At 35.1% G+C, this 27,110-nt stretch overlaps 1 protein-coding gene across 7 annotated transcripts in view; it reads right to left on the minus strand.

The window, feature by feature from the left end:
- Positions 1-27,110, minus strand: part of CACNA2D1 (calcium voltage-gated channel auxiliary subunit alpha2delta 1) — a 665,577-nt gene that overhangs the window by 14,145 nt on the left and 624,322 nt on the right. For 4 of the 7 annotated variants that reach the window (XM_020984466.2, XM_020984468.2, XM_020984467.2 and 1 more), the window contains 13 exons: positions 25,230-25,327; positions 19,279-19,366; positions 18,925-18,987; positions 17,867-17,964; positions 17,188-17,280; positions 15,700-15,767; positions 14,973-15,011; positions 12,207-12,278; positions 11,283-11,435; positions 11,073-11,125; positions 8,075-8,130; positions 7,051-7,180; positions 1,500-1,609 (listed from right to left, as the gene is read on the minus strand). In XM_020984466.2, coding sequence (XP_020840125.1) covers positions 1,500-1,609; positions 7,051-7,180; positions 8,075-8,130; positions 11,073-11,125; positions 11,283-11,435; positions 12,207-12,278; positions 14,973-15,011; positions 15,700-15,767; positions 17,188-17,280; positions 17,867-17,964; positions 18,925-18,987; positions 19,279-19,366; positions 25,230-25,327 — 1,121 coding nt within the window. Of the gene's footprint in view, positions 1-1,499; positions 1,610-7,050; positions 7,181-8,074; positions 8,131-11,072; positions 11,126-11,282; positions 11,436-12,206; positions 12,279-14,972; positions 15,012-15,699; positions 15,768-17,187; positions 17,281-17,848; positions 17,965-18,924; positions 18,988-19,278; positions 19,367-25,229; positions 25,328-27,110 lie in introns of those variants that run through there. The other 3 variants (XM_078154570.1, XM_078154577.1, XM_078154574.1) reach the window with 1 other exon arrangement.

Raw genomic sequence — 27,110 nt, forward strand, 5'->3', positions numbered from 1 at the left:
CAGAAAAATAGAGTACTCAGACAGCTTTTCATCAGTAGTCAATATGCTATCTATTTTATACCTGTGACAAAACCCCTTTAATCAAATGGCTAGGGAAATATTAATTTATTTGGAAAGATTCTGAAACTAAAGAAACCTTCCCTATTTGTTTGGCTTTTATTCCAGCAACCATTTTTGAAGAGAGAACAAAGAATGGAGGAGACAAAGGAATATTCATAATGCTATCTTCCTTGCTACCTCAAATCCCAATACCTATTGATATCCCTTATGATATAGCATAATAATTAGAGAATTCTAAATGTTTGAAGAGATCTCATAAATTAACTAGACTAGTGGTAGCAAATTCAAATAGAAATAGGGACCTTTAATCCATACATAAGGATTCCTGGTGATCGTATATTGACTTAGTTTTAAAACATAATATTATCTATGTTTCATTGTATTTTTATTTATCTTAAATATTTCCCAGTTTCATTTTAATCTGGTTTGGGCCATATTTGATCTGAAGGGTGAGTGTTTGATATATCTGATCTAAACATAAAGGAAGAATTCTATCTATAACATCGGGAATATCTTGGAGATGCTTGAATATGCCCAGTGATGGGTCAACTAATTGCCTTATGAAGCCATTCCATTTTTTTGTATGGCTTTAATTGTTAGGGGCAGCTCGGTGGCACAGTCGATAGAGCACTGGACTTAAAACCATGAAGACTCAGATCTGGCCTTAGACACTCAGATACAGCCTCACAGATGTGTGACTTTGGGCAAGTCACTTCACCCTGTTTGCTTCAGTTCCTTGTCTGTAAAAGGGGCTGAAGAAGGAAATAACAAAACACTCCAGTGTCTTTGCCAAGAAAACCCCAAATGGGGTCACGAAGAGTTGGACATGGCTGAAATGACTTGACAATAACAACTGTTCAAATGACAGGATCATTTAGAGTTGCAAGGGACCTTAGAGGTCATCAGTTCCAACCCACTCATTTTATTTTGGGTTTTTTTTTTTGTTTGTTTTGTTTTTAAGCTAGGCAGTGGGGTTAAGTGACTTGCCCAGGGTGTCTGAGGCCGGATTTGAACTCAAGTCCTCCTGAATCCAGGGCTGGTGCTCTGTCCACTGTGCCACCTAGCTGCCCCATCCAATCCACTCATTTTAGAGATAAGGAGCTAAGGCTATGAGAAGTGATCCACTTACTTAGGTTCACATAGCTGTTAAGTGTCTAGGTGGGATTTGAATTCAGGTCTTCCTCTAACCTGGTCTTCCCCAAAGGATTCAGAGCTAGAAGAGATGATCTAAATGACATTGTCATTCTACACCTGAGAAGATTTGAGGCCCATAGTCATAAGAACACCCAATCTGAAAGGAGTAGCAAGACTAGGAACTGAATCCAGGTCCTTTTCTAACCAAATCTAATTATCTTCTAACGTGAAAGCTAAAACAAGCAGTGCTTGCCTTGTAGTAACTAACTGCCCAAGATGTTTTGAAGTCTGCTACTTAAGGATACAAGTCTGTTCTGCTTGGATTAGTATCCGTGTATCACAAGGACAAGTCCCTTTGCCATCAACAATTATGAATATTAAGTTGGTGTTCATAAGCTTTTCTACATGAAATATTCTGGAAAATAAGCATTTAAGACATCATGGGGAAAGAGCACTGTAATTTGAAGTTTAAATAACATTCAAGACTTTCAGCTTGTGAAACCATAAAACTTTGAGTTATGAAACCTAATTATATAAGTCAGAATAACGCTCATTTTTAGAGTAGAAAAAATATCATTTCTTATTCACTTACATTTACATGCCACTCTTTCAAATTGGCTAACTATAAAATGGAAACAAAAGGCAAATGAAAACCTGAATGTGACCAGAACCTGGTAAGTTAGCTACAGATTATCAATACAGAAATCTTAATAACAATCAATTTTAAAATTAAAAAGATGTAATTTGTAGTTAAAAAAAATCTTGATGCCATTGTAAAACTCTAAACCAGATTTTGCTGTGTATTCATTAGCTTTTAAAAAACAGATTAAACTTTTTTCTTTTTTCCCATGACTTTTGTACATAATTACCAGTTGTCTTCTGATTGTCCACTGAATGACGTTAAGAACAAATATATTACAATTAAATTAAAAATTATAATTAAAACATTACAATTAGATGAGAGTTTATTTAAATGCCAAAATGCTATTATCTAGTACATCTTTATTATTAAAGAAAAAAAAACTTTGAAATTTCTGTAGTATATCCAAAGGCTCCCAAGCTTCTTCCTTTCATGCAAATTTCAAGTGACTCATTGGGTTTATGAAAAGCAGCATGATGTAGTAGAGAGCTGGCCTCTGAGGCAGAGAAACCTGCATTCAGATCCCGCCCGGGAAACGTATTGGCTGTGTGACCTTGAGCAATCACTTAATTTATTATTGTTCTAGGCATTTCTCTGAGATTTTCAGTTGCAGAGGAGGTGCCAGCCTGCATTAGTAGATGAGGTTTCTTCATTTGGGAGTTCCTACATCAGTGAACCATAGATCCAATCTCTATCCCTTTCTTTTACAGGATCACTGAGAATTCTAAGGCATCTCAGAGGTAATCTTGTCCACCCCCACCCCCTCACTTTACAGATAAAGACATTTAGGCCCAGAAAGGTGAATCAAGGTGCCAGGTCCACAGAAATAGCTAGTGATGGAGGTGGGATTTGAACCTAGGTCCTCTGATTCCAAATCAAATGTGCTTTCCACTGTTCTACTCTGCCTTATATGAGAGAGTCATGAGGGAGAATGACAAAAATGATATTCTAAAAATTAAATGTAACTTTTTCTATCTTTAAGACTGATATACTGATTTTTTTCAATTTTCCCATTTCTTTCAAAATCTTGATAACAATTTTTGATGTTTGTGAACTTTTAGACAAATTATTAATTGTTAGAGTTCTATGTCTTAAAATGAAATGCAAATGACTCATTAAATAAACAGAACTTAGACTCACTTTTTAACCTAAAAAAATGCACAAAATGCTCTCTTTTGTGGATGGTGTGTGTTATGTGTATCAGAGGGTGAGGGAAGAGAGGACGCTATTGTGTAGGTAAAAAAAAAATAGTAAGATGATGCTTAAAGCTAAGCAGAGAATTCTTGGGTTTCTGGAGTAAAGCAAAGGTAGAAAAAGCAGCATGAATTGGTGGTTAGAGTGCTGGATTTGGAGTCAGAAAGACCTAAGCTGGAATCAGGTTCCTCATCTTCTAAATGATGGAGGAGGACTTGATGGCACCTTCTTCCTAGAAGTCTGTGATCCAGCAGAGTCATAGGATGATGGTTTTAGAAAGGGAATAGATTTTAGAGATCATCAAGTTCCCACCCTCTCATTTTCAGATGAGGAAACTGAGGCATAGAGAGGTTGTGTTACTTGCCAAGGGGTCACTCAGCTAATAAGTGTGTGAGTTGGGATTTGAATCCAAATCTTCAAGAGCCTCCATTATGCTGCTCCTCAATGACTGACCAGAATAGGGGGAAAAAAATATTTGTTTCAGTGCAAACGCCTCATAAACCCAATAATTGTTATTTCATAGTTAATAATAAAATTGTCTTCCCTGTACAGGCTCATCATATAATATTCTATGTTCTTTATTTCAATACCTATGTCAGCTCAGTTCTCTATACCTAGAAGAAAAATGAGAATGAAAAACTTGGTTTCCCAAGTTTGTTGTTGTTGAGTCATGTCTGACTCTCTATGACACCATTTTGGGTTTTCTTGGCAAAGATATTGAAGTGGTTTGCCATTTCCTTCTCCAGCTCATTTTACAGATAAGGCACTGAGGCAAAACAGGGTTAAATGATTTGCCCATGGTCACATAGTAAATGTCTGAGTCTAGATTTGAATTCAGGGCCTCCTGACTCCAGGGCTAGTGCTCTATCCACTGTGCTACCTAGCTGCACAAGAGTTAAGTGATAAATACTCCTGTTTATAAGTCACTTAACAGAGGAGATATTTATCAGAATGCTGTATATGTGATACCAACATCAGCTAAACTTTCTAAATAGAGCAGGGGTGGAAAATACTAAGACATACTCGGAACCACCTGAATTTTCTTAAATTTAGATTGTGCTTACTTCTCTAATCGATCCAGATAAATAACATACATTATATATGCACATACTGTGAAGATCGTCCCTCTCCTTAGCTGCCAACTTTACAGCATCTGACAACTTATTATATACCCTTTCTTTTCTTCAGAAAGCTCAGGACTTTGTCTATATATTTACTCATGTTTTTAACATAACTTGTAGAGTGTTTTTTTTTTTTTTGCATGCAAACATGAATCTGAGATTTAGTCAGTCTGAGAGAATTGAGGATGTGTATGAGAGAATTCCCTCTACCTACAGTAGTTAGAAATCCTTCTGTATTTAGTCGATGAATCCAAAGAAATAGCTTGGGGTATGTAACTTTTAAAGGCCTTGTCCAGAGTTACACAGTGTCAGAAGATGGATTGATACTCAGGCGTTGATTATACTTGATTACATATTGTTTGTTTTCTCTCCCTCTCCCTCCCATCCCTCTCCCCACAACTGCTTCATTTCAGGCCTTCATCATATCTCACCTACACTATTAAAAAAGCCTCCCACTGGCTGGTCTCCCTGTATTTCTTGCCTCCCTTTTGCCATTCATGCTTTACAGAGCTGCCAAATGGATATCTCTGAATATCACCTCATCACTCCCCTGTTCAATAATTTGCATTGGCTCCCTATTGCCTCATGTATAAAATAAGACTTGGACATTTAAATTCCTTCATAATTTGTTTTTAACTTATCTTTCTAGGCTGATTAAATAACACTGCACTCACATACTGTGCTGCATTTCTGAAAGGCTGGCCTACTCACTGTTCCCTGTACTCAGTATTCTATCCCTGTCATCTTCGCCTTTGGACAGATTATCTTTCAGTCCTGGGTTGCTCTCGTCTTCGCCCCTACTTCTTGGAACCCCTCACTCCTTCCAAGGCTTAACTAAATGCTTCAGGATCCTTCCTGATTTTCTCTTAGTGCCACAACCATTTTCATTATTTTGTATCTTTTGCATTTACTTTTCTGGGTACATGTTGAATCCTCCCTGTAGAATATAAGTTTGAGAAACTTGGGCTGTGTCATTTTTGTTTTTGTATCCCTGCATCTAGCACAATGACTGTTATGTAATAGGCACTGAATAAATTTTTGTTGAGTTCTACTGACTCAAATGGTGAATATATTTACATGTATCCCAAACAACTGTTTAAGATTGTAAGCTACAGAGTCATTATCTGTTAAGGGAAATTCTACACTGGGGAGGTGAGGGTGGGGTGAGGAGTCCACACTGATAAAATTATGGAATGGATTTTACCAGAAGCTTATGCACCCACAGGTGAAATGGGCGCATCATGATTTGTCGTAATTTAGTGGAGAGATATTTGGGAAAGGAATAGGAAAGTTGAGTTAATTGGTCAATATAGAGGTAAAAAATGTAGCTCATCTTTTTAGGCATGTGACCAGAAAGCTTGAGTTATAATTTTTGAGTAAAGGAAATAATTTTTTCTTTTAACTTTTCCATGTTTAAAGATCCACTGAATTTCCTGTGCTCTAAGAAAATCATTTATAACAAAATATGTGATTGTATTATATTGGTGAACTCCCTGGTGATGGAACTTCCCCCAAGAAGGCAGTCTGTCTATGACGTAGAAGAAGAGTCCTAACCTGAATCACTATGTTTAGTGACATAGCTAGTAAATATGAAGGAGAGAGAATTTGAACTTAGGTTTTCACTCTTTCTAGTTTGTTAACCTTCCCTGTTATGAAAAAAATAAAAGAAATAAATGGTTGGGAACCACACTTGATAACTTAACATTTATTTGGCTAGGGTTCCCTAATTGCTATTTTGTTTGGCACACTCCCACTCTGTCCCCACAATAATGTCATAAAACAGAATGAAATATCAGTGCTTGTGAAATAGGAAACATTATCCACCTCCTCTATGTTCTGCCTATGGGGCTAGAATGACTACACTTTGATTTATTTTTCTATGCTATGATTTCAGACAGATACGAGTCCACAAATCTCTTAAATTATTGGATGTAGATTAGCATGTTTATTTGATATTGGTATTATGTATACAGCAGGATCAGAAAAATGTTGGGAAAGTTTTTTTATTTTGCTTAATATTTAGTACTACAACTTAAAGTTACTTTTAATTTTTGCTGTTATGTTGGGAATCTAAATTATGTAGGATGTTCTTTGTTCTTCTAGGTTTAGAGAGAGCCGAGCTGAAGTGGGTATTTCCTAAAATACTTGTCTCTTTTCAAGGCTTGGTTCAGTTGCCACCTCCTCTTCATAGGGTCCCTAAATTGCCCTCAACTCCCTCTCACCTGCCCTCAGCTGAAAATCTTCTAATTCAGGGGTGGGGAACCTGTGGCCTCAGGCTACAGTGGCCTTCTAGATCCGCAAGTGCATCCTTTTGACTGAATGCCTTTAGTCCGCACTTAAGAATCTAGAAGGACACATTTGGCCTGAAGGCCGAAGGTTCCCCACCCCTGTCCTAGTTTTAAGCTTCTGATGGAATTTTGTCTGACTCTCCTCTTTGGCTCCAATCACTCCCCACCTTCCATCATCTTATCTATGTCTATATCTTACTTGCTACCAACCTGTGGTAGAGCCTTCTGAGGTCATACTGGTCTGTTGGACAGTTGGACACACTGTACGTTGACCCCAACATAGTGATGGCACGTTGGTCCTCTTCAAGTATGGAGGACAACAACCAACTAGCATAATAAGTCTTACCTTCCGCCGTATTTGGAAGAAAGTTGCCTGAAAGCAGCAACTGAAACATTTAAAATTTTTCATGTCCAGTGCCTGCTGAGGTGCTTTGCATGTAGTAGGTTATTTTAACATATCCTTTTAATTGAATTCAGTTAACTTTCTCTATTGCAAATTCCCCAAAACAGAACTGCCTGCTTCCATTATTTTCTACAGCAGAATAAAGTGATCCGATGGATAGACAAAAATTTTCAGAAAGTGAGTCCAGCAGTATATAAAGAAAAAAAATACCTGGAACAGTTTCCACAGTCCAATACCCCACTAAATGATTTACTATCATTGTCAAAGAAATACTGAGTTTGTTCAGTAATGCAGCTCTGCTTTGATAGCACAGCAGAAAAATCATCATCGTCCACATCCACTGTGAAAAAAAAATCACGAGAGGAAAAGTTTTAGTCAGTTGTCTGAATTCTTCACAGAATCCCAGGATCTCAGAGTGGGAGGGGCCTCTGAGGCCATCATGTAAAAAACTGTATCTGAATGAGAATTCCTTCTATAATGACTTGTAACACGTAGGTCCTTGGAGCCTTCACATATAGACCTCTAGAAAAGGAGAACCCAACGCTCCCTTGAAGCAATCCATTTTACTTTTGGTAATCATTTTAATTATTAGGTGGTTTTTATTTATATGAGACAAAAATCTGACCCTTTGCAACTTCTACACAGCCTATATAACTCTGAATTAAGTCAAATAGAATAAATCTATTTCCACTTTCACATTATATTTTATATTCTTTAATTTAGATATCATGTTCCTGTAAGTGTTCTCTAAGTAAACATATCCCAGGTCTTTCAAAGGTTCCTAACATATAGAATGGTATCAAGCATCTCACCATTCTATTTACCATTTTCCAAATGCTATTTGTCTCTGTCATTGTCCTGTCTGGCCAAGGCAGAATATAGCAGGAATGTGTCTCCTTAATGTAACTGATGTTCACATTAAGGTGGTTTTTTTTTTTGCTGTGTTGCACTATGGACTCACTAAAACTTGTGGTCCAAATAAATCATCAGATTTTGTCATATGAACAAATAAATTTCTTATAAAGCAATATAAACTCATTGAAATAGAGATAATATTACTGTAGTCCACAGAACAGACAAAAGTAGGTAAAGGAAGTTTTATTTAGATGAGGAAGAATTCAGGATTCTGCCCACTAGAGCATCATCCTACCACCCTTTAAACTGATGGGAAGGAGAGATCATGCACTTTGTAATAGAAAAGAATTTCCTATGACAGATATAGGTATTGACTTACCTGCCTCAAGAAGCCGGGGAAAAGTCAGACTCAAAATCAACTGCTGTAGGATAGACCTGTGTAATAAAAGAATGAACATTTTCAAAACAAAAACAATTGTATTACAACTAATATTCAGATGGATCTGTGACCTTATTGGTGTGAGTATTCTCTCTAGATAATGCATTCATGCTTGTCCTTCCTTGTGCTACTCTTGTCCATGTCCTTATCCTTTACTGTTGCCATGTGACCAGCCCGTCTTTTTTGATCATACTTTTTTTATGATATCCACAATTCCCTGTTTACAATGTTTTGTAGACTACTGAAGGACTCACTATTCACGTGTCTATTGCTTTCTGGATCATACTCATTTTTAGTTCTTATTAGAAAGATCACTGCAGATGACAACTACAGGCATGAAATTAAAAAACATTTTCTCCTTGGAAGGAAAGCTATGGCAAATCTGGACAGCATACTAAAAAGAGAGACATCACTTTGACAACAAAGGTCTGTATAGTCAAAGCTTTGGTTTTTCTAGTAGCAATATATGGCTGTGAGAGTTGGATTATAAAAAAAAAGCTGAGTGCCACAGAATTGATGCTTTCGAATTGTGGTGCTGGAGAAGACTTTTGAGAGTCCCTTGAACAGCAGGGAAATCAAATCAGTCAATACTTGAAGGAATTAATTCTGGCTGTTCCCTGGAAAGTCAAATACTAAAGCTGAAGCTTAAAATACTTTGGCCACATAATGAGAAGATGGGACTCATTGGAAAAGACAATGGTGTTGGTAAAGATTAAAAACAAAAGGAAAAGGGGATGGCAGAGGATGAAATGGATAGATAGCATCATGGAAACAATAAACATGGATTTGGACAAACTTCAAGAGATAGTGGACGATAAAAGGGCCTAGTGTGCTATGGTCCACGGGGCCATGAGGAGTCAGACATGACTGAACGACAACAATAACATACTGTATTGTGCTCAATGTTATACATCACCACCAATAGACTTGGGAAGAATATCCAGCCCTTAGCTCTCTGCCTAGAACATAGTAGATGTTTAATAAATGCTTCTTGATTTTGTAGAGGCTTCAGCTTGTGTGTCTTATTTTAGATCTTAATGTTTTAACAAATTTTGTAATTCACAGCAACTTTCATGACAGAGATACTGTTTTATGACCATGAAAGTGATATATCCTCTTTCTCTGATTCTTCTTGAGAAGGCAAGCAAAAAATGCCTTTTGGGCACTTTTACTGAAATGTTATTTTCATACAGATTTTAGAGAAATATGACCTGAGAATCCTGATTAAAAATATAACTCTCTATTAGTGGCACCTAGATTAGCTAGAGTTCAAACTCAGATTTTTAATTCAACTCATAAAATACATGCAGTAATTGCAAATTTAATTCATTGAAACTGACTTTCACATTTTAATAGCATTCTAATTAAATAACACAATCGCATTCATGAAAAAGCTCTATGTCACTGTTATTCCTGGTCTATTATAATTTAGATTTTTTGAAGATTTTTGTGTTAATGATGCTACATATAGCATCTTTGGAAGAATATTAGTGATTAGAAGATGGGCTAGCTTTTGTTTTAAGGAACAGCTTGAGATTATGAAAAGTACAGTACATTTCCCTAATACCAATCCTGGTTGCCCATTTCCTCATTTGGGTTCATTGTCTATACATAGTGTCCATCTTTCCATGATTTTATGCTTATGAGCGGATTTTGATGGGCTGTACATTCAACTTGATAGCCTAGTCTGGCTATTAGAATCCCTTATCTACTCATTTTCCCTCTGTAGATTCTCAAGCTGAACTCCTTTGAGAAGTGTTAGATTCATTTAGGAGCCACTATAATGTAACAGTAGCTGGATAAATTAAGCAGGATGCCATCTCACCACCTATTGAAAAGCCTCCTATTTAAACTCTGTGCTGCTTATTCTGCATGATCATGGCAGACACCTTTGGCTACTATATACCTTGTTTCAGAGTAATAATGACAGGACTGTCAAAAAATGTCTTTGGTTGTTGTATATGTGAAGAATTTGTCTAATCTTATTGTATTCTCAAGAGATACCTTGCTGGAAGAGATCCAAAAGGCCAGGGCACATTTTGCTATATTAAATCAAATATGCCCAACAGAATATATCAACAAAAAGGGCAGGGATAAACAGCTTTCTACTTTTTAGTCAACTGTGTGACTGTAGTTTTTAAAATAGTTTCTATCAGCATTATGCTAATTTGTAGAAATTTTTTTTTGTGCTGCCAAAATTATGGTTTACTATTAATGAATGTTATAGTATGTCATTATAGTTATTAAACAGCTTATTATTGTAGTTTGTTATTAAACAGCTTATTATTGTAGTTTGTAAAGGTAAAAAGAATGAAACAAAAATCTTGATTTTTTTTTTAAAACAATATTTAGAGTTGTAAGGGGCCTTAGAAGTTACGAATATCCTTTTCTTACAGATAAAGACACCAAGGCCCAAGAGGTTTAGTCAAAAGTCACAAAAATAATAGCACTAGAATTTAAAATGAAGATCACTGACTCTAAATTCAGAGCTATTTCTACCGTGCCACAATGTTTTTAATAAAAGCAGCTATTTTATGTGGTCATTACAGTACCCTAAGCATTTAAGAAAAAACTATTTTCAAATAGTACACACAAAAGTTATATCTTGGAACTGTCCTTTACTAATCACAGAAAGCTTGGGGGGCAGTGGTGGTGGGAGCTATCCAAATGTGGCAGATGTTGGGCTAAAAGTACATAGAGATAAAACATGAATGTGTCTGTAGAACACTGAGTAGAATAAATTGAGTAAACTTCATTCAGGATGGAGGATTATTTTCATTTTGTTTACAAGGGAAGTGGTTTCAGGGGATGCCAGTTCTTGGTAATGATTGGTAACAAAGCTACAAATAATCAAAGAATCATCATAATTAAACATGTTTCAAACATATTGCAATGCTATTATACCCTTCTTGTATTATTAGTTGGAGTTTCCACTTACCATGCAGCAGCAGTGGCCCACCAACCTATGTGCAAAATATCTGCTATCGATGGCTTGAAAAAAATAGAAGAAAAGGATACTTGGTTAATCTAGGATCTCTCCAGGACATTTAGTGACAGTGAAGATATTATTTCCAAAAGTACTCTAATTGTTTTTGATTGTACATACATATTATTTTAAGAATTTATTGACAATTTGATAGTTACTCACCACATATGATGAACGATTTCCTGCCCCTTGTTTCGGTGAACTACCAGGGTCACAAACAGATTGATAATCATAAGATTTATTAAAGGCATAGACAGACACATTAATGAGGTGTCTCATCAAGCTTGGATCAATCTCTCCAAAGAATCTCCCAATCTGTATGGAAGAAGGGTGAAATTAGGTTCAAACTACTTAGCCCAATGATGACATCTGAACCACTACCACTAAATGAAATAATAATAACTTAAAAGTCAAATGAAACTAGAGAGTTTTTCCTTTAAAGCAACTAGTGGTTTTGATAAATTGGGATTAACTTCTACCATGAAAAGAAAACTAATGCTATTTTTCCTTCTACTGCTAGCTATGTGTCTTCAAATCATATTTAATGGAAGAAATTAAAAATCAAAAAGTAGTAGAAAAATATAGAAACACCATCTGTATTAAGTTAGGCATGCATCAAGACAAACATGGTCTGTTAACCCAGAAGACAAGTCCAGGGTGCCCCTTAACTGGGGTATCATTAATTTGATATGTGAAAATGTTCAGTCTCAATGTTTTTTTACTATGATAACAAAATTACGTATTTGTGAAAATTGTTGGTGCAATTATATACATTTAATAGATAAATATAACTGAGTCATATACAATAAAACATATTTAGGTTGACTAATCATAGTCTAAAAAGCTTTCCACTTTTACACATGATGTTATTATCAATCTACTTTCTTCTGGAGTAGAAGTTTCAAATGAATAAATAGTCATTATGATTTGGATTTTGTATTTATTTTTTAATTGACCAATTTTCTAATCATTTATGACAGAAAATTTTGACTAATAGAAATTTTGTCCTATTTTTAAAATTAGCATTTTAAATTTAAACAGTGAAGCAATGGGTTAGTATGTCTGTCATCTACATTACATATATACCTGATTAGTATCTTCGTCGTGATTTGACATTAAAAGGAATCCACCATCATCTAGAATTACGCAATCCATTACCTACAAAAAATACAAACAATGGTGAATTTAGAAATGCTCCAAACCTTGATGCAATTATTTTAAGAAACAAAAAAGATAAGGACCATAGAAATAGGAAAAAAAATCCCAAGTGACTATCTTTTTTCTTTGTTTCAAGTGATTCAGCTCAACATACAGAAGATTGCTGATATGCAGAGAATCCTAGTATTGGAAGGGACTGCAAGACATTGTCTAGAAAATCCTCTGGCATTTTGGAAAGTTTATATCTATAAATAGATGAGAATTTGAATCATGGAATCACAGAGTTGGAAAGGATCCAAGAAGTTTAGTCTGTACCTGAACAGAAAATCCTTTTGCAATATGTTTAACAAATGGTCATTCAGAGTCCACTTAAAGGCTAATAGAGATACTCTCTCTCAAGGTACCCCATTCTGCTTTGAGATGACTTTTCTTCTTTTGTTTTCAAAATAAATTGTATTATAACTTCCATGGGCAAGTATTTGTATACATGACAGTACAAATTTAACAAAAAACAAAGAAAAGAAAGAAAAGTTAATGTAATTAAAATTACTTGCAGATTGTGAAAACAAAAGATGTGCCAGCTTTAACAAAGTAGAAGCAGAATTTTCATGTTTCTTTCTGTTATCTCTTCTGAACTTCATTTCTGTCTTAACTTTTCTTGCTTCATTTTATTTTCTTTATTAACATGATTATGAATGTTATTTTGTTCATTTACATCTGCTTTTTTCTCTTTGCATCATTTTATTTAGTTCTTTAAAGATTTCTCAGAATTCTTCATAATTTCTTATGTCATACTCTATCACACTTATTTAGCATAATTTGCTTAAACAGTTTGTTCCCATTGTTAATACAAATAAGGTGGTTTGGAATATTTTTGTACCATATTTTTATTTCAAGTCTCAACCTTGGGGTAAAATACTAGTAATGAAATCACTGATTCGCTGCATATGAAAATTTTAAGAACCTGAATGAATATGAAATCCCACTTACTCCTTAATCTCTTGCAATTTGCTTCAGATCCCACCAGGTGACAAATTGCTTTTTACCCAGGTTACCAGCCATCTCTGAATCACTAAATCCAATGGCCCTTTCTCAGTTCTCATACTGCTTATTCAATCTGTAGTTTTTTTACCATCTACCACTCTCATGTCTTGGAGTCTGAGACACTGCTGTCTCCTGCTTCTCTACCTCTTTGACTCTTCCTTTCCTATATCATTACCTTTTTCCTTTCCATTAATTATAAATATCCTATTAGGCTTTGTCCTGAGTCCTCTTCTGTCAGCACTCTCTCCCTTGGTGAATCTCATCAATTTCCAAAGATTAAATTATCATCCCTGTGCAGATGACTCTTAAATATAGATGCTGCTACCATCTGTGTTATGAACACAAGTCTTAAATTGTGAACTGCCTACTAGACATCTACACCCACATATCCTGCAGGCATCTTAAAGTCAACGTACACAAAACACAATCCGTTATCTTTTAACCCTTTCAAACTTTTCCATTTCTGTTGCTAGTATCATCATCCTTTTAGTCACAAATTTGCAACCTTCACTTCATCCTTGACTATTTTCTCTTGATAACTGCCTTATTAAATCAGTTGTAGGATCTTACATCATTGAAACTTTAAAAATTTATCACTGAATAAATTTGATGATAGTTATGCCTATTGTTTTTCCTTATCTTGACCTCTTGTACCTCATGTGCTCTTAACCTAAAACCTACAATTAAATAGTCTAACAAGACAATGGATGACCATCATTACTCCCTTATTTACTTGTATGTTTTTTGGACATACATACTCTGTTAATCCTGGATTCTCTTCCCTCCCTTGGCTTCCCTGGCCATCTCCTGGTTCTCTTTCTTCCCTCTTTGGATGCTCTTTATTTGTTCCTTTTGTTAGTCCATCACCTTCTTGACCTCCCCAAAGTATGGGTGTCCTCCAGGATTCTGGCTCTCTTCTCCCTCTCCATTCTCTACCTTTTTGAGATCATCAATTCCTATGAGTTCAGTGATCCCAAATGACTCCTAAAATTGTATGCTTAGCCTTATCTGCCATTTAAGGCCTAGTTCAACATCAACATCTGGATGACCCATAGGTTTCTCAAATGTAATAGGGGCAAAAGAAAACTTATTATCTTTCTCTCCCCCATGCTTCCCTTCTTCAAACTTGTCTATTTCTGTTGAGATTATCATCATTTACTATGATATTCTTCTTTCAATTGTAATAACTGATATGACCTAGATAGGCACAATTTCCATGTAAAATTAGAAATTATCTAGATTTGTTCTTCTGCAAAATATATTGGGGTAGGTTTTGAGGAGGTCTGTGCTAAATGATCTCTGAAAGGTTTGTTCCAACTCTGAGAATCTCTTTTTGTATTATCAGATTATGCTTTGAAATTCAGCTTTAGTTAAAAATGGTTTTACATATAGCATGTTTATAAAGATGTTTAAAGGCAGAATAGAAAACTTAATCTTTAAATCTATGCAAGAGACTTGTTAGATTGTTCTCATTAATAAATAGTTAAAAAAAACAAACTAACTTTCAACCCAGCTGAATTTAAAAACTCCTAGTAAAGTCTGACTATAATGACTTTGGTCCTATGGGTAATAAATCTATCTTAAAGAAAGTTGATAACAATGGTTAGGTTATATAATTTGAAAGATAATTATTTTCAAAAGTATTCTTACATCACTGTTTCTTTTGCAATCACAAACTGGACCAGCACACTGAAAAAGAGAAATATTATCATTATCACCTCACAGTGGTTTTTTTAATCTCAATTTTTTTCACCATTAATAGTATGTTACAACAAGCCATCATATTAGAGTCCAAATTAATCTGAGTTCTTTAGTACAAAACTAAAAAAAGACTTTCAACTAGAAAGACTTATGGCAGTCCTGTCTAATGGGTAGTATAAGCCCATATTTCTATATTTTAATAATAAAAGCATTTAGATTTAATGCACATCAGTAGATAAGGTCAGGGGCAGCTTGATGGCACAATGGATAGTGCTCTGGGCCTGGAGGCAGGAAGACCTAAATTCAAATGTGACCTCAGATGTTTACTAGTTGGGTCACCCTGGACAAGTCGCTTAACCCTCTTTGCCTCTGTTTCCTCATCTATAAAATGAACTGGAGAAGGAAATGTCAAACTATTCCAGTGTCTTTGCCAAGAAAACCCCAAATGGGGTCAGGAAGGGTCAGACCCGACTGAAATGACTGAACAACAACAAAATGAGGTCTGTTATTATGACAGGGAATTTAGAATGTTTTTTTACCCTATGAATCATTTGCCTAATTAAAAATTCTAATAGAGAGAAAAGGCTTAGCCATTGACTATGAACTAATAAATTTCCCATGTTCTTTTAAGGTTGATAAGCATCCCATTATAACATTAAACAAATCAACTTCTTACCGGATCCCTTATTGAGGCCTTGGTGAAATTCTCTATCCAGGTGCCGACATCTATTTTTATTCCAACAACTGAAAAATTATAAACATATATCTACATATCAATTTATAGATCCTCCCTATATCTTATTTTTCCTAATTTTATTCTAATTTAAAAAAAAACCAAATAGGTAAATGAAAACATATAACTTTTCCCTATCTATTACCACTCTGAAATTATCAGTCAGATTAGCAAATAAGAATCTTGTTAATTTTAGATATACTTTGGAATTTTCATTTTACTTTGATTTAAAAGGACTAATGTACTTTGAAGTCCAGAACACCTGGTTTCAAGTCTTCCCCTTAACTTATGCTCATGCTTCTAGGCTGTTCACAAGGCTGGAATTTCTAGATGAGTTGGTAATTTGCATTGGCCTTTGAATTTTCAACACCAAGAGTTCCCCCAAAGAAATTAGATTGAGACTCTTCTTCCACCAAAGGAGAGGCAATAACATAATGCCACTTCTTATATTGAAATATATGTGCATAAGGACATTTTCATGCATTTCAGCTGACTGGACAACTGAGCAAATAATTTAAATAAAGTTGCATGTTGTGGTAGATAGACTCCAATTGGCCTTGGAGTCAGAAGACCTGAGTTTAAGTCTTGCCTCTGACCTGTAAGACTAGGTGAACCTGGGCCACTCATTGAACTTTTCAGTGCCTTAGGCAACTCTCTCATAAGGCTAAGCTGTTGGGCCTATCTCCCAATTCCCAATAACAACGCACTCACTACCTCCCCTCCCTAAATACCCTGCCCTCCTCCTAGACTATACATAGGGTTGTCACTTGACAAATAAAGTTCCAAAAAAAGGTTTTTGATTATATTGGCTCACTAGCCATCAGAAATAAACTCTAATTTATAGCAAAGGAAAATGTTACATATTTCTTACATGTATTAATTAGTACAATGAACTAAGAACATTCATAAACAATGAAGACTTATTTATGGTCAGGAGTGGTCTTGAGTAGACAAGCACTAGCCTGGTGGTATCTTTTCTACTGGCTAGGAGATGATTGACATTCCATAATTAGAGATTAGGTGATTATCCTAAGTAGAAGTAACAAATTAATTGTGAAAGCTTATTAGATCATTTCCTGAGAACAGAGTTTGATAGGAGAAAGAGAAGATGGGGGAAAAAAATGTCTGGCCATACACTAAGTATCAGAAATGGTTGGGGCAGATATATCACAGGGTACAGAAATGAGAGCCTGAGAGCAAATCAAATTTTGCTTTCTTTGAGGTTTCCCCTATGATGTGCCATAATGACAGGGTGACCTTTTAAAGAGCAGTGATCTCATAATACTTTCCCTTCTAGGAAATTTAATTTAAAATATGTAGGCTTTGGGATGACCTGCCCCATTCCTACAGGACAGAGAATTACCAATTATAATTTTATTTCCCATTTAACTTTAGTGACACTATGTAAATTTAAAATATATTTAGTCTTACCTGCAGGTTTGAGGAGTTTTCCATCAATGTATATCTCCACAGCCTTGCTTACCATAATCCCTGACTCATAGGCACTCGATCCACTTTCTGAAAGTCAAAGGATTGTGGTATAGAAAAAAAAATCATATTAACATGGTCAGTTGTGAAACTAGTGGATATATTTAAAGCTGTCAGTACACATTCAGTGGATAGTAATAAATAATGTCTCTTTTTCTACAATCTTGCACTGAATACATGTACAAGTGACTGTGCCAGAGCTTCAACAACTGTATTTATCTCAGTTCACCCTGAGATCTGAGTTATCCTGTTCAGTTGTTTACAGGGACAGTGAATAGTGTAAATGCCAGACTTATACTATACACTATTATACACTAATTATACACTAATGTCTTTCACTTGTTAACTAAAGTGTCAGTTAACTATTCACTACATTTAATTCTTCAGAAATCCTTCCATTGGAATATTTTGTGACATATCAGTCCATATAGTAGTACACAGCTATGTGGAGCACAGGTCAGTAGAATGAAGGACTTAAGAAAACTAGGGTTTATTCCTAGCTTTGATACATATTTCATATGTGTGGATATTCAGACAAGCCACTTGGCCTTTCTGTTCCTCAGTTTTCTAATCTATGAAGGCATATGGCACCAGATGACCTATGTCTCCATAACTTACTGTTAAAAGGGAGCAGTGAAAATATAGTTGTCATTATCCAGACTCCGTTTATAGAAACTATCTTCATATGTTTCTGGATTTTCTTGCCAATCTTCTCCAGCTCTGAAAAGAAAAAAAAAATTGCCTTAAATTTGTGTTTGTTTTTTGTTTGTTTGTTTTTTTGGTCTCTCCCTCTCTTATTTAGGCGGCAAGTGTAAGGTCTACTAGGGAAGCAGTGACCTGTTCCATTTCTGTCCTAGGCTGGCTGGTTGATCCATCCTTTAGTAATCCCTATTTCCTGGAGCTCTTGATAATGCCAAATATAGTAGAATACCTGACTGGTTTAGCCCACTGCAGCTCAGAACTGAAGAGAACCATTGGCCTTATCCTTCCTAGTAACAAGGATTATAGAAATAAGTCACCATGCCTGACCACTTTAGCTGTTTAATCTACTTTATACAATTTCAATCTGCTTATCCAAATAGGAAAAGAAGTAAGTCCCATTTATTGTTTTCTTACTATGCAATGGACAGCTAAGTAGTACAGTGGATACAGCACCAGGCCTGGAGTCAGGAAGACCCGAGTTCAACTTTGACCTCAAACATTTCCTGGCTGTGTAACCCTGGGCAAATCCCTTTACCCTGTTTGCCTCAGTTTCCTCATCTGTAAAATGAACTGGAGGCAAACCATTGTAGTCTCTTTGCCAAAAAAACTCCAAACGGGGTCAAGGAGAGTTACATGTGACAGAACCGATTAAACAACGATGTGCTAACTTCCATTCAATGTGATAAATGATATAACCTAGACATGCACTGTCTCCATGTAAAACTCATTTCAGGCTGTTTCTACAGAAGAATAAATTCCACTCAGGAAATATAAACATTTCTAGGAAAAGTCTTGGCACTGTATATTCTCAGAAAAAGAAATTAATTTGATAATGTATGGGCATGGGACAGCAGTTTTAGGAAACTTGAGGTAGTCCTTTGTCTATTGAAATATGACAATATTTCTTCCCAATAACATTGTCTGTATACTTAGCACCTTCCTCATTATTTCATTATAAAAGATAACATACTGACTTACTCTTTGGGGTATACTCTGGTAATTCCACCATCAGTCACAACAAAACGAGCTTTTACCCCCTTGCTACAATAAAGGACAGGAGAAAAAAGAGATTTGAGAGAAAGTTATATATTTAACAGAATTCTGCTTGGTCTAAATGTGTGGATACGTGACTTTATATAACACAGAAAACTGGCCTGTTTAAGCATCCACAAATGTTAAATAAATGCCTGTTGTTTTCTGTTTTTCTTGGACACACAGCAATGCAATAGTCCAGCCCTAAAATTTATATGGCTTTACTGCCAAGAATTTCATAGCAAAAGTCTACACTGAAGTAAAGAATGAAATTTTATATAAAAAGAAAAAAATACTTACAGGTTTTTCTGCTTACTCCAGTGATTTTGGACAAGCTCATTTGTAAAACCAGCATCTAGCAATACCCTATTGATCATATCCACATTACCTAAAAAAGAATATGAATAACTCTTCTAAGATGACATGACTTTGCATTGTACTACTTAATGAAACATAATACAGTGTCTTCTATAAAAATCAATTTAGGGGGTACCACATATCTGTGAATTATTTTAAATAGCATTTTACATATTGCTATTTTTGTTTTATAGTATGCTTAGGTTTTTTTTATCAGTTATTTCACTATTGTGTATTATCTACAAAAAACACTTTTTAAAAGTAAACAATTTTGTTTATGTTATATATCCACTTCATCATTTGTAGTTCCATTAACAGAATTGTTTATAAAAATCCTTTGACAATAACATTGTATAAGAGTGAAAATTTTAAAATAACCAAATAAGTATAATGTAAACAAGTTCAAGCTTAATACAACTTTAACAACTTGTCTATTAATTTAAAGAAAGTATGACTCAGTGTTGGTTTTTTTTAGTCGTTTGTTTTAATTAGTTGTGTCTGACACTTCGTGACCCCATTTGGAGTTTTCTTAGCAAAGATACTGGAGAGGTTTGCCATTTTTTTCTCTGGCTATTTTTACCAATGAGGAAACTGAGGCAAAGAGGGTTAAGTGACTTGCCCAGGGTCATACAGTTAGAAAATGCCTAAGGCTAGATTTGAATTCTGGAAGATGAGTCTTCCTGACTCCTAGGCCCAGCACTAGCTGTCCATGACTAAGCAGAGAGGTAATAAAGAAATCACAAATCCATCAAAGTATTAAAATATCTATTATTTCTTCACTATTTTTCTACTGAGTCAAATACTTTCTTAAAATCTTTAAAATCAATAGACAATGATATAAAAAACATGGCCAAAAAAAGTTATATTATTCAAGAATTATTCAGAGTCTGCTCACTTTCCCACTAGAATTTTCTATAACATTTTCTCTCCTTCTTTCTCTTTCTCTTCTTCGTTTCCCACAACAACGTTAAATCTCAAATAGGGTAAGAATTTTTGATACATGTACTAATGTGCACTTCAGGTTTGGCTAGTTCCATTTGGGGGGCTGGAGGGTGGAGGACATACACAAACAAAAACAAAAACAACAAAAAAATCCCAAACAACCAAACTCAGAATGCTATTTTAAGGAAGGAGATGGGAAAAGTAATTGGCTATGTATTCTTTCTTATCCTTTTTATTCAATTATAAGCTATAAGAAGGAGTTTTTCTCCCAGGGTTAAATGATTTTTACCAAAGAAATTGAAAGATATTACTTATGAAATTGTCAACTATCAATAGATTTCCAGTTGGAATAAACCTTAAGGAGACATTGAGTCTAATCGTTTCTTATTACAGATGAGGAAATAGCCTAGAGAGATGAAGTCATTTGCGTAGGGCCACACACCTAGTAATTATCTGAGGCATGATTTGAATTTAGGACTTCCTTACTATAAGCCCAGAACTATAAAACACTTGGTAATGTGTAATGTTGAATGGTTAGCAAGTGCACAGCCACTGACTAAATAATTTGGTGAATTCTCCAATATGTGCATAGCCCAGCTGAGGTTTCATTCAACTCACAGGTTGAATATTCATTCATATTCATTCCTAGACAAGGAGCTGGGGCCCTATTTACAGGGAAAGACCTGGAATTTTTCTATCATCTACTCTCTTCAGTGGAGAAATAATCTCAATCTGACTACTGAAAGTCAAACTTTAAAGCAGTAATTTATTTTGTTGAGTTTCATAAAGGTATCTTTGGCATAGCGTTTTCTCTAGAGGATTAAATGTAACCTTATGTTAGCCAATGCTCCTGCCACTGAAGAAAGCCTTTTCACTTTAAGAAAAATCCACTATTTGTATTCCGCTATTTGGAAAAATCATTGATAATTTATAATGCAAATAAAATTATCAGCAATTTAAAAGTTTGTCTTTTGTTTTAATTATTCTCTAGGCCCTGAGTTTTCCATTCATTATAATACCAAATGTGACCACTGCAGTTACTAACTCACACCCACGCACACAGAGACTGTTAGCATTGAGTGTTATTTATTGGAACTTTTCTTGTCCAGCTTATTTCACATAAATAATACCAGTTTTACACTGGTTCTGGGAATTGAGGCATTCTTTAAGTCGTTCATTCTACACCATAAATATCTGATATGGCAATTATAGAGACATTTTCATAGGTCAATAAATTAACTTTAATAATAAATAAGCAGTGTGAGAATTCTGCACCCACTGATAAGGTTATTCCTGTAAAGTGATTTAATATAGCAAAATAAAATTTTACTGCAATTCTTTTTTAAGTCTTACTCATCTACTTTTGCTTGAATGTTATTGCTGTCAGTGATGATTTTCATTAAGTCAGCTATACTTGGTTTGTTGATCAATTAAGTAGGACATTAATTACGAGAAAATAAATATAGAAGATTGATAGTATTGTCTAAATCACTAATGAAAATCTAAACTGTTTGAAAAAAAATTTAGACTTATTAACTTATTTTTTAAAACAATTACATTTGATGAATATTTTACTTGTCCATATGGCTGGCTAACTGGCCACAGCTGATTTTTATTTTATGTTACTGAATTATCAGGAATGCACACTGCCACAGAGAGAGGGGATCGGTTGAAAGCAATCAGGAGGAGGTAATAGTAATGTGGAGACTGGCAGCTTGGGTACATGTCAACTGACCATAATCTTATACTGCAAGGACTTAAAGGTCATCTAGTGAATGGAAGGAAGCCTTGCCTTTATATAAGCTGTTTGTCAAAGTAGAGAAAAAAATTGTCCTGGGTACATATGGGGGAAAAAAAAAACTTTTTTACAAGGATGTTAATTTTTAACTATTGTTTTATTAATCATCTCTGTGTCAACCTAATCATTGTTTTTGTCTTGATTTAAGAGATTCCTAATGAGAAATGAGCCTACTCCCTCTCCCTCTTACTTTAAACAAAGCAGAGTTAAGCTAATGAGTGATATAAGAAAAAATACTTTTATCACAGATGGACAGATTAAAAATGCAAAATCTAAATATGGATTATAATTAAAGCCAAATGAATGAAAACTAGCTTTCATATGAACAAACTAAGTAGCTGCTTTCTTTAAAGTATCTATGCTCATTGAAGTATCAGTATTTTCAATATAATATATTTTTTGAATCTTCCATTTATAAATCATCTTGGGTAAAGAATGTTTCGTCATGATTCATTGCCTCTTCTGATGTACTTTAAAAATATGGATAATGAATCTGTTTCTTACTTTGGTTTTGAGTTATTTTGAAGTCTTTAGGAACTAGGATAAGCTCTGTAATATGCAAAACAAAATAAGAATCAGTTTGGGGGATTTTTTTTTTAAGTCCTGGCCACGGAATTTATCAAGGCAGATTAACAGTGGCAGACTTACTTAATTGTAACTTTGGTTACAATTTTTGGAGTGGAAGTTATTTTCCATGGGTGTCTGGCTGACTTTGTAAAACTTGAAACACTACATAAATTGTCTTTATGCTCCTAGAAAAAGCGGAGAATAGCAGCAATCTCTATTCCTGTTTAGAATTGAATTTCTCAATATTGTGAGATATTGACAATGAGAAGTGAAAGAGGTGGGGATGGTTCTTCACTTGTCCAAACTAAACCATGCCAGCATGTGTCTGATTACACAGTAATGTTGGGGTTTTCCCCCAGAAGGTATATTATACTGCCCACTCTTCAAAACTAATATTTAGGATTATGTCTCTGATGTTAGCAAGATAAATGTGTAGTAAAATGTATTCTGCCTGAGGGCATAAAATGTCTTCCTTTGGCATTTGTAGGACTAGCCCCCTAACACAGTGTTTGGCACACAGAGAATACTTAATAAATACTTGATAATTATTTGAGTGAAGTTTATATGCAACCAAACTAGTTATCACCTACAATCTCAGTCAGCAGGTGGGATTTCAATTAAACTTTTTTTCTGCTGTAATATATCAATATATATGCTGTAATATATATGCAATATCTTCATTAATGGAATTCTTTCCACCAATGCAAGTTACAACGCATGGCTTAATAAATAAGTCATACAGATTCACCAGAGCCTTAGAAAACTTAAGTGACTTGCCTGTGGGCACACAGAAAGAAAATATTCAAGACTGAATTTGAAATAGAGTAAAATATTTTAATTGTACACGTAGGTGGCACCGTGGAAAGAATGCCAGTTGTCATGAAGACGAATGTTACTGAGTTCCAAACTGGTCTCAGACACTTACTAGCTGTATGACCCTGGGCAAATCACTAAACCCCCTTTGCCTCAGTTTCCTCATCTGTAAAATGAGCTGGAGAAGGAAATAGCAAACCACTCCAGTATCTTTGCCAAGAAAACCCCAAATGGGGTCGTGAAGAGTCAGACACAGCTGAAATGATGAACAATGACAGAGCACTTTATGCATTAGCAGGGGTTGGCAAATTGCAGCCCAGGGACAAAATCCTGCTCACTGCCACCTGTTTTTTGGCACCTAAGTTATTTAGTCCACAGGCTACCAATTACAGGTGAGATTTGGTCCTTGATCCATAGTTTGTGAGACTCTTGTATTACAGAATGCTGCTTTTTTGTTATATGTATGTCTATATATGAATTAACTCAAGAGGAAGAATATTGGTTGTACAAGAGCAATGCTGCCACACTTTAAGGAGCTTTGGACTCTTTCATCTGTCTTGAATCTGAAGCCTCCTATATGAGTTGTCTTCCCAATTAGAATACAAAGTCTTTGAGAGCCAGTCTTACTTTTCTGTTTGTATTCTCTTAGCACAGTACTCAGTTTTGCTAAGTCTCTTTTTTCCCACTGAAACTCTACAGTATTAAAAGATTGCTGTATTGCTGACCCTGGAATATTTCTGTACTCTTAGATCTGTACTTAAGCCAAGTTTAAGGTTTGGGTAAAGTATTACTCAGACATTCAGTACTGGAAGAATGGGGTGGAAGGGGCTAGGATCAGTGTTAAAAAGCCTACTCTTATTTGGACTGAGATTTTTTTATATTCACTGAGAAGGTGTGGGTGAATTGTTATCTTCAAAGGACAGAATGCCCAATGACGAGATCATAGATCCATAAATGTTGATTTATTGCATTTTTGACCTTTCCTTTTTTATATATACCTCTCCAGCTCATACTGTATTTTACTCTAACAGTTTATTTGTAATAAAGAGCCTGCTTTAAAGAGAATTGTAGGTCTTAAAATTTCTTCTAACGGATAAAAATGTACCCATCTCTTAGGAGTTACAAAGTATAGCCTATGATTCAAAGAGTTAATCCTTTCTGAAATTGAAAGATGTATTAGTTTTAAGCTAAAGTCCCTATTTCTTTGAACGGCAGTGTTTGAAGGCAAATGATTATCCTTCAGTTTACTGAAGTCTGTTCTTTCAGACACATGTTCAGTTGGGGTCAACTGTATATTCTTTATAAGTATCTTTTTTTGTATGCTCTTTTTCCCTTTTCCACTAATACTGAAACTAATTTTAGAATCTAACTTATATAGCAGGTGGTGGTATTCGTTTTCTCCTATGCGGATAACACTTGGCTAGACCCAAAAAAGTTATATACTGAAAATGCAAGCCTAAACCATACTATATTAAATTTGAGAATAATTCAAATGGTTTTAAGTATGTTTTGGTGATTTGAAAAAAAAATATGAATCCATTTGATTCTTTTTTAATCACTGGAAAATACCATAACTCTACAATTAGAAAAGTATCTTTTATTAAATTTCACACTAAGTTCATTAAACAGTAAACAAAACCTTGCTCTTTATACAGGACCATTAAAGAAATCAATAAATCAAAGATAAATATCAGCATTATTTAATGGAGTAATGGACGAATTAAAATATCTTTTTTTTCCCAAAGCATTTCCTGCAAAAGGCACAAACACTTACATGATGGGTTGTTTGGCGTTTTTCGATCAATAAACTCATTGAAATTTAAGAGAAATTCAGTGTTGTTTTCTGATGGTTTTAAGTCATTACAATATTCTCTGAAAAACAACAATAACAACAAAACCCCTTGGGTTAGGTTTACTTAACACAGATACAAACAATTATTCAATTAGATATTTATTGGGGGAACCTACTATATGCTTAGCCATACACTAGGTTCTTTGAAGATTCAGAAGGTACATTAAATCTTCCCTGCCTTTAAACATTTTACATTTGAGTAGGGAATGACACTAAGATACCAAGTGGCTCGTCCAAGCATTTTACACTCTGAAATGAACCTCTGATCACAATTTTGTCTATTGTTCAATCTCATTCCTCTTAAATCTGTTGTACAATCATTTCAGTTCCTTAGCCTTCAAACCCATCAACTGTGTTTTGGCTTCAACTATCCAGTCAACCTAATGGTCAGACATTTTAATGTTGGATTTTCTTCCATCTCAGGATTCCTCAGTTCATTGACTTTACATGATGTCAGTTCCACTAAACTGGAATCTAGAGACACCCCCCTCCCCTTATAGCCCCTGCCCTTTCCCAGTGTTTGTACTAAGATGCTTACTCCTACTTGAGGATATTGTGAGGGGATACTTAGAGTTCCACTACAAATTTATGTTAAGAAGGTGACCTGGAATTGTATTTTACTGAGAGAATTAAACTATTAAATGTGATCTCTTAATTCTCTTCCTCCATACCCATAGCTCTATGTATTCACCCATTTTCTTCTCATTCCCTTTTATCCTAGAAAACAGTCTTTTCCCTTGCCCAGGATAATAACCACTCTTCCTGTTTTGTTAATCTTAACTCCTCTTATATCTCTGAAAATCTTATTGCAATCTCTCTCTCCTCCTGGCTAAGCCCTCTTCCTCTCCAACCGCAATTATTCTCAGGTCTCTAGGTCTCTCCATCTTTAAAAAAAAATCTTTTATTGACTTCACTGTTCCTTCAAACTATCACCATCTTTCCTCTTCCATTTGCTGACAAAGTTCTTCTACAGTATTTTTACACTTAAAACTGTATTTCTCTTTATTTACCCCTGTAGGCTGGCTTCTGTACCCACCGCTCTATTGAAACCAATCCCAATTCACTCATGTTTTCCTTACCTAGTGGCCCTATACCAGTCTTCATCAGTTCCCATCTTCCTTTTCCTTTGGCAGTATCAGAGAAACACGTGGCATAGTGGGAAATAGGAGTCAGGAAAACTAACTAGTTGAAAAGTCTGGGTGTGTGAGTGTGGGCAAAGTCACTTAAACTTTCCAGGTTTTATTTTTCTCCTCTATAAAATGAGTGTGAGGCCACATTCAGTACCTACCATACGGGGTTCTAATGATTAAAATGCCTTATAAACCTTAAAAAATTATATCTATTTGACTACTTACTGTTCCTCCTTAATATTCTCTTCACTCCTGGTTTCAATGACATTAAATCGGTTACAGTTCTATTGTTAATTATTTGTCCCCTTTGCTGTCACTTTTTCCTGCTCTGATATTCTAAACACAAGAATCTCTAAGCCTTTGTTCTTAGATTTTTTTTTCTCTCATGCTTTCATCTTTTCATATCACCTTATCCTCTGGTTTCTATGATCATTTGACATAGTTGTCTTACAAATCTGCATCTCCAGCCCATGAGCTTCTATCTCATTTATAACTCCTCACTGAATGTCACTAGATATGCATCTCTCTGGCACCTCAAAATAAATATGTTCAAACTGAACAGACTCCCCCAAAGCCCTACCAATTATACTGACTCCCCCATCTCTTCTATTTACTCTAGTTCAAAACTCAAAGTACCACCTTTGCTCCCATCACCTATATTCAACCAGTCTCA

The sequence above is a fragment of the Phascolarctos cinereus genome, unplaced genomic scaffold, assembly GCF_003287225.1.
Source record: "Phascolarctos cinereus isolate Bilbo 61053 unplaced genomic scaffold, phaCin_HiC Scaffold_1;HRSCAF=81, whole genome shotgun sequence".
Lineage (NCBI taxonomy): Eukaryota > Metazoa > Chordata > Mammalia > Diprotodontia > Phascolarctidae > Phascolarctos > Phascolarctos cinereus.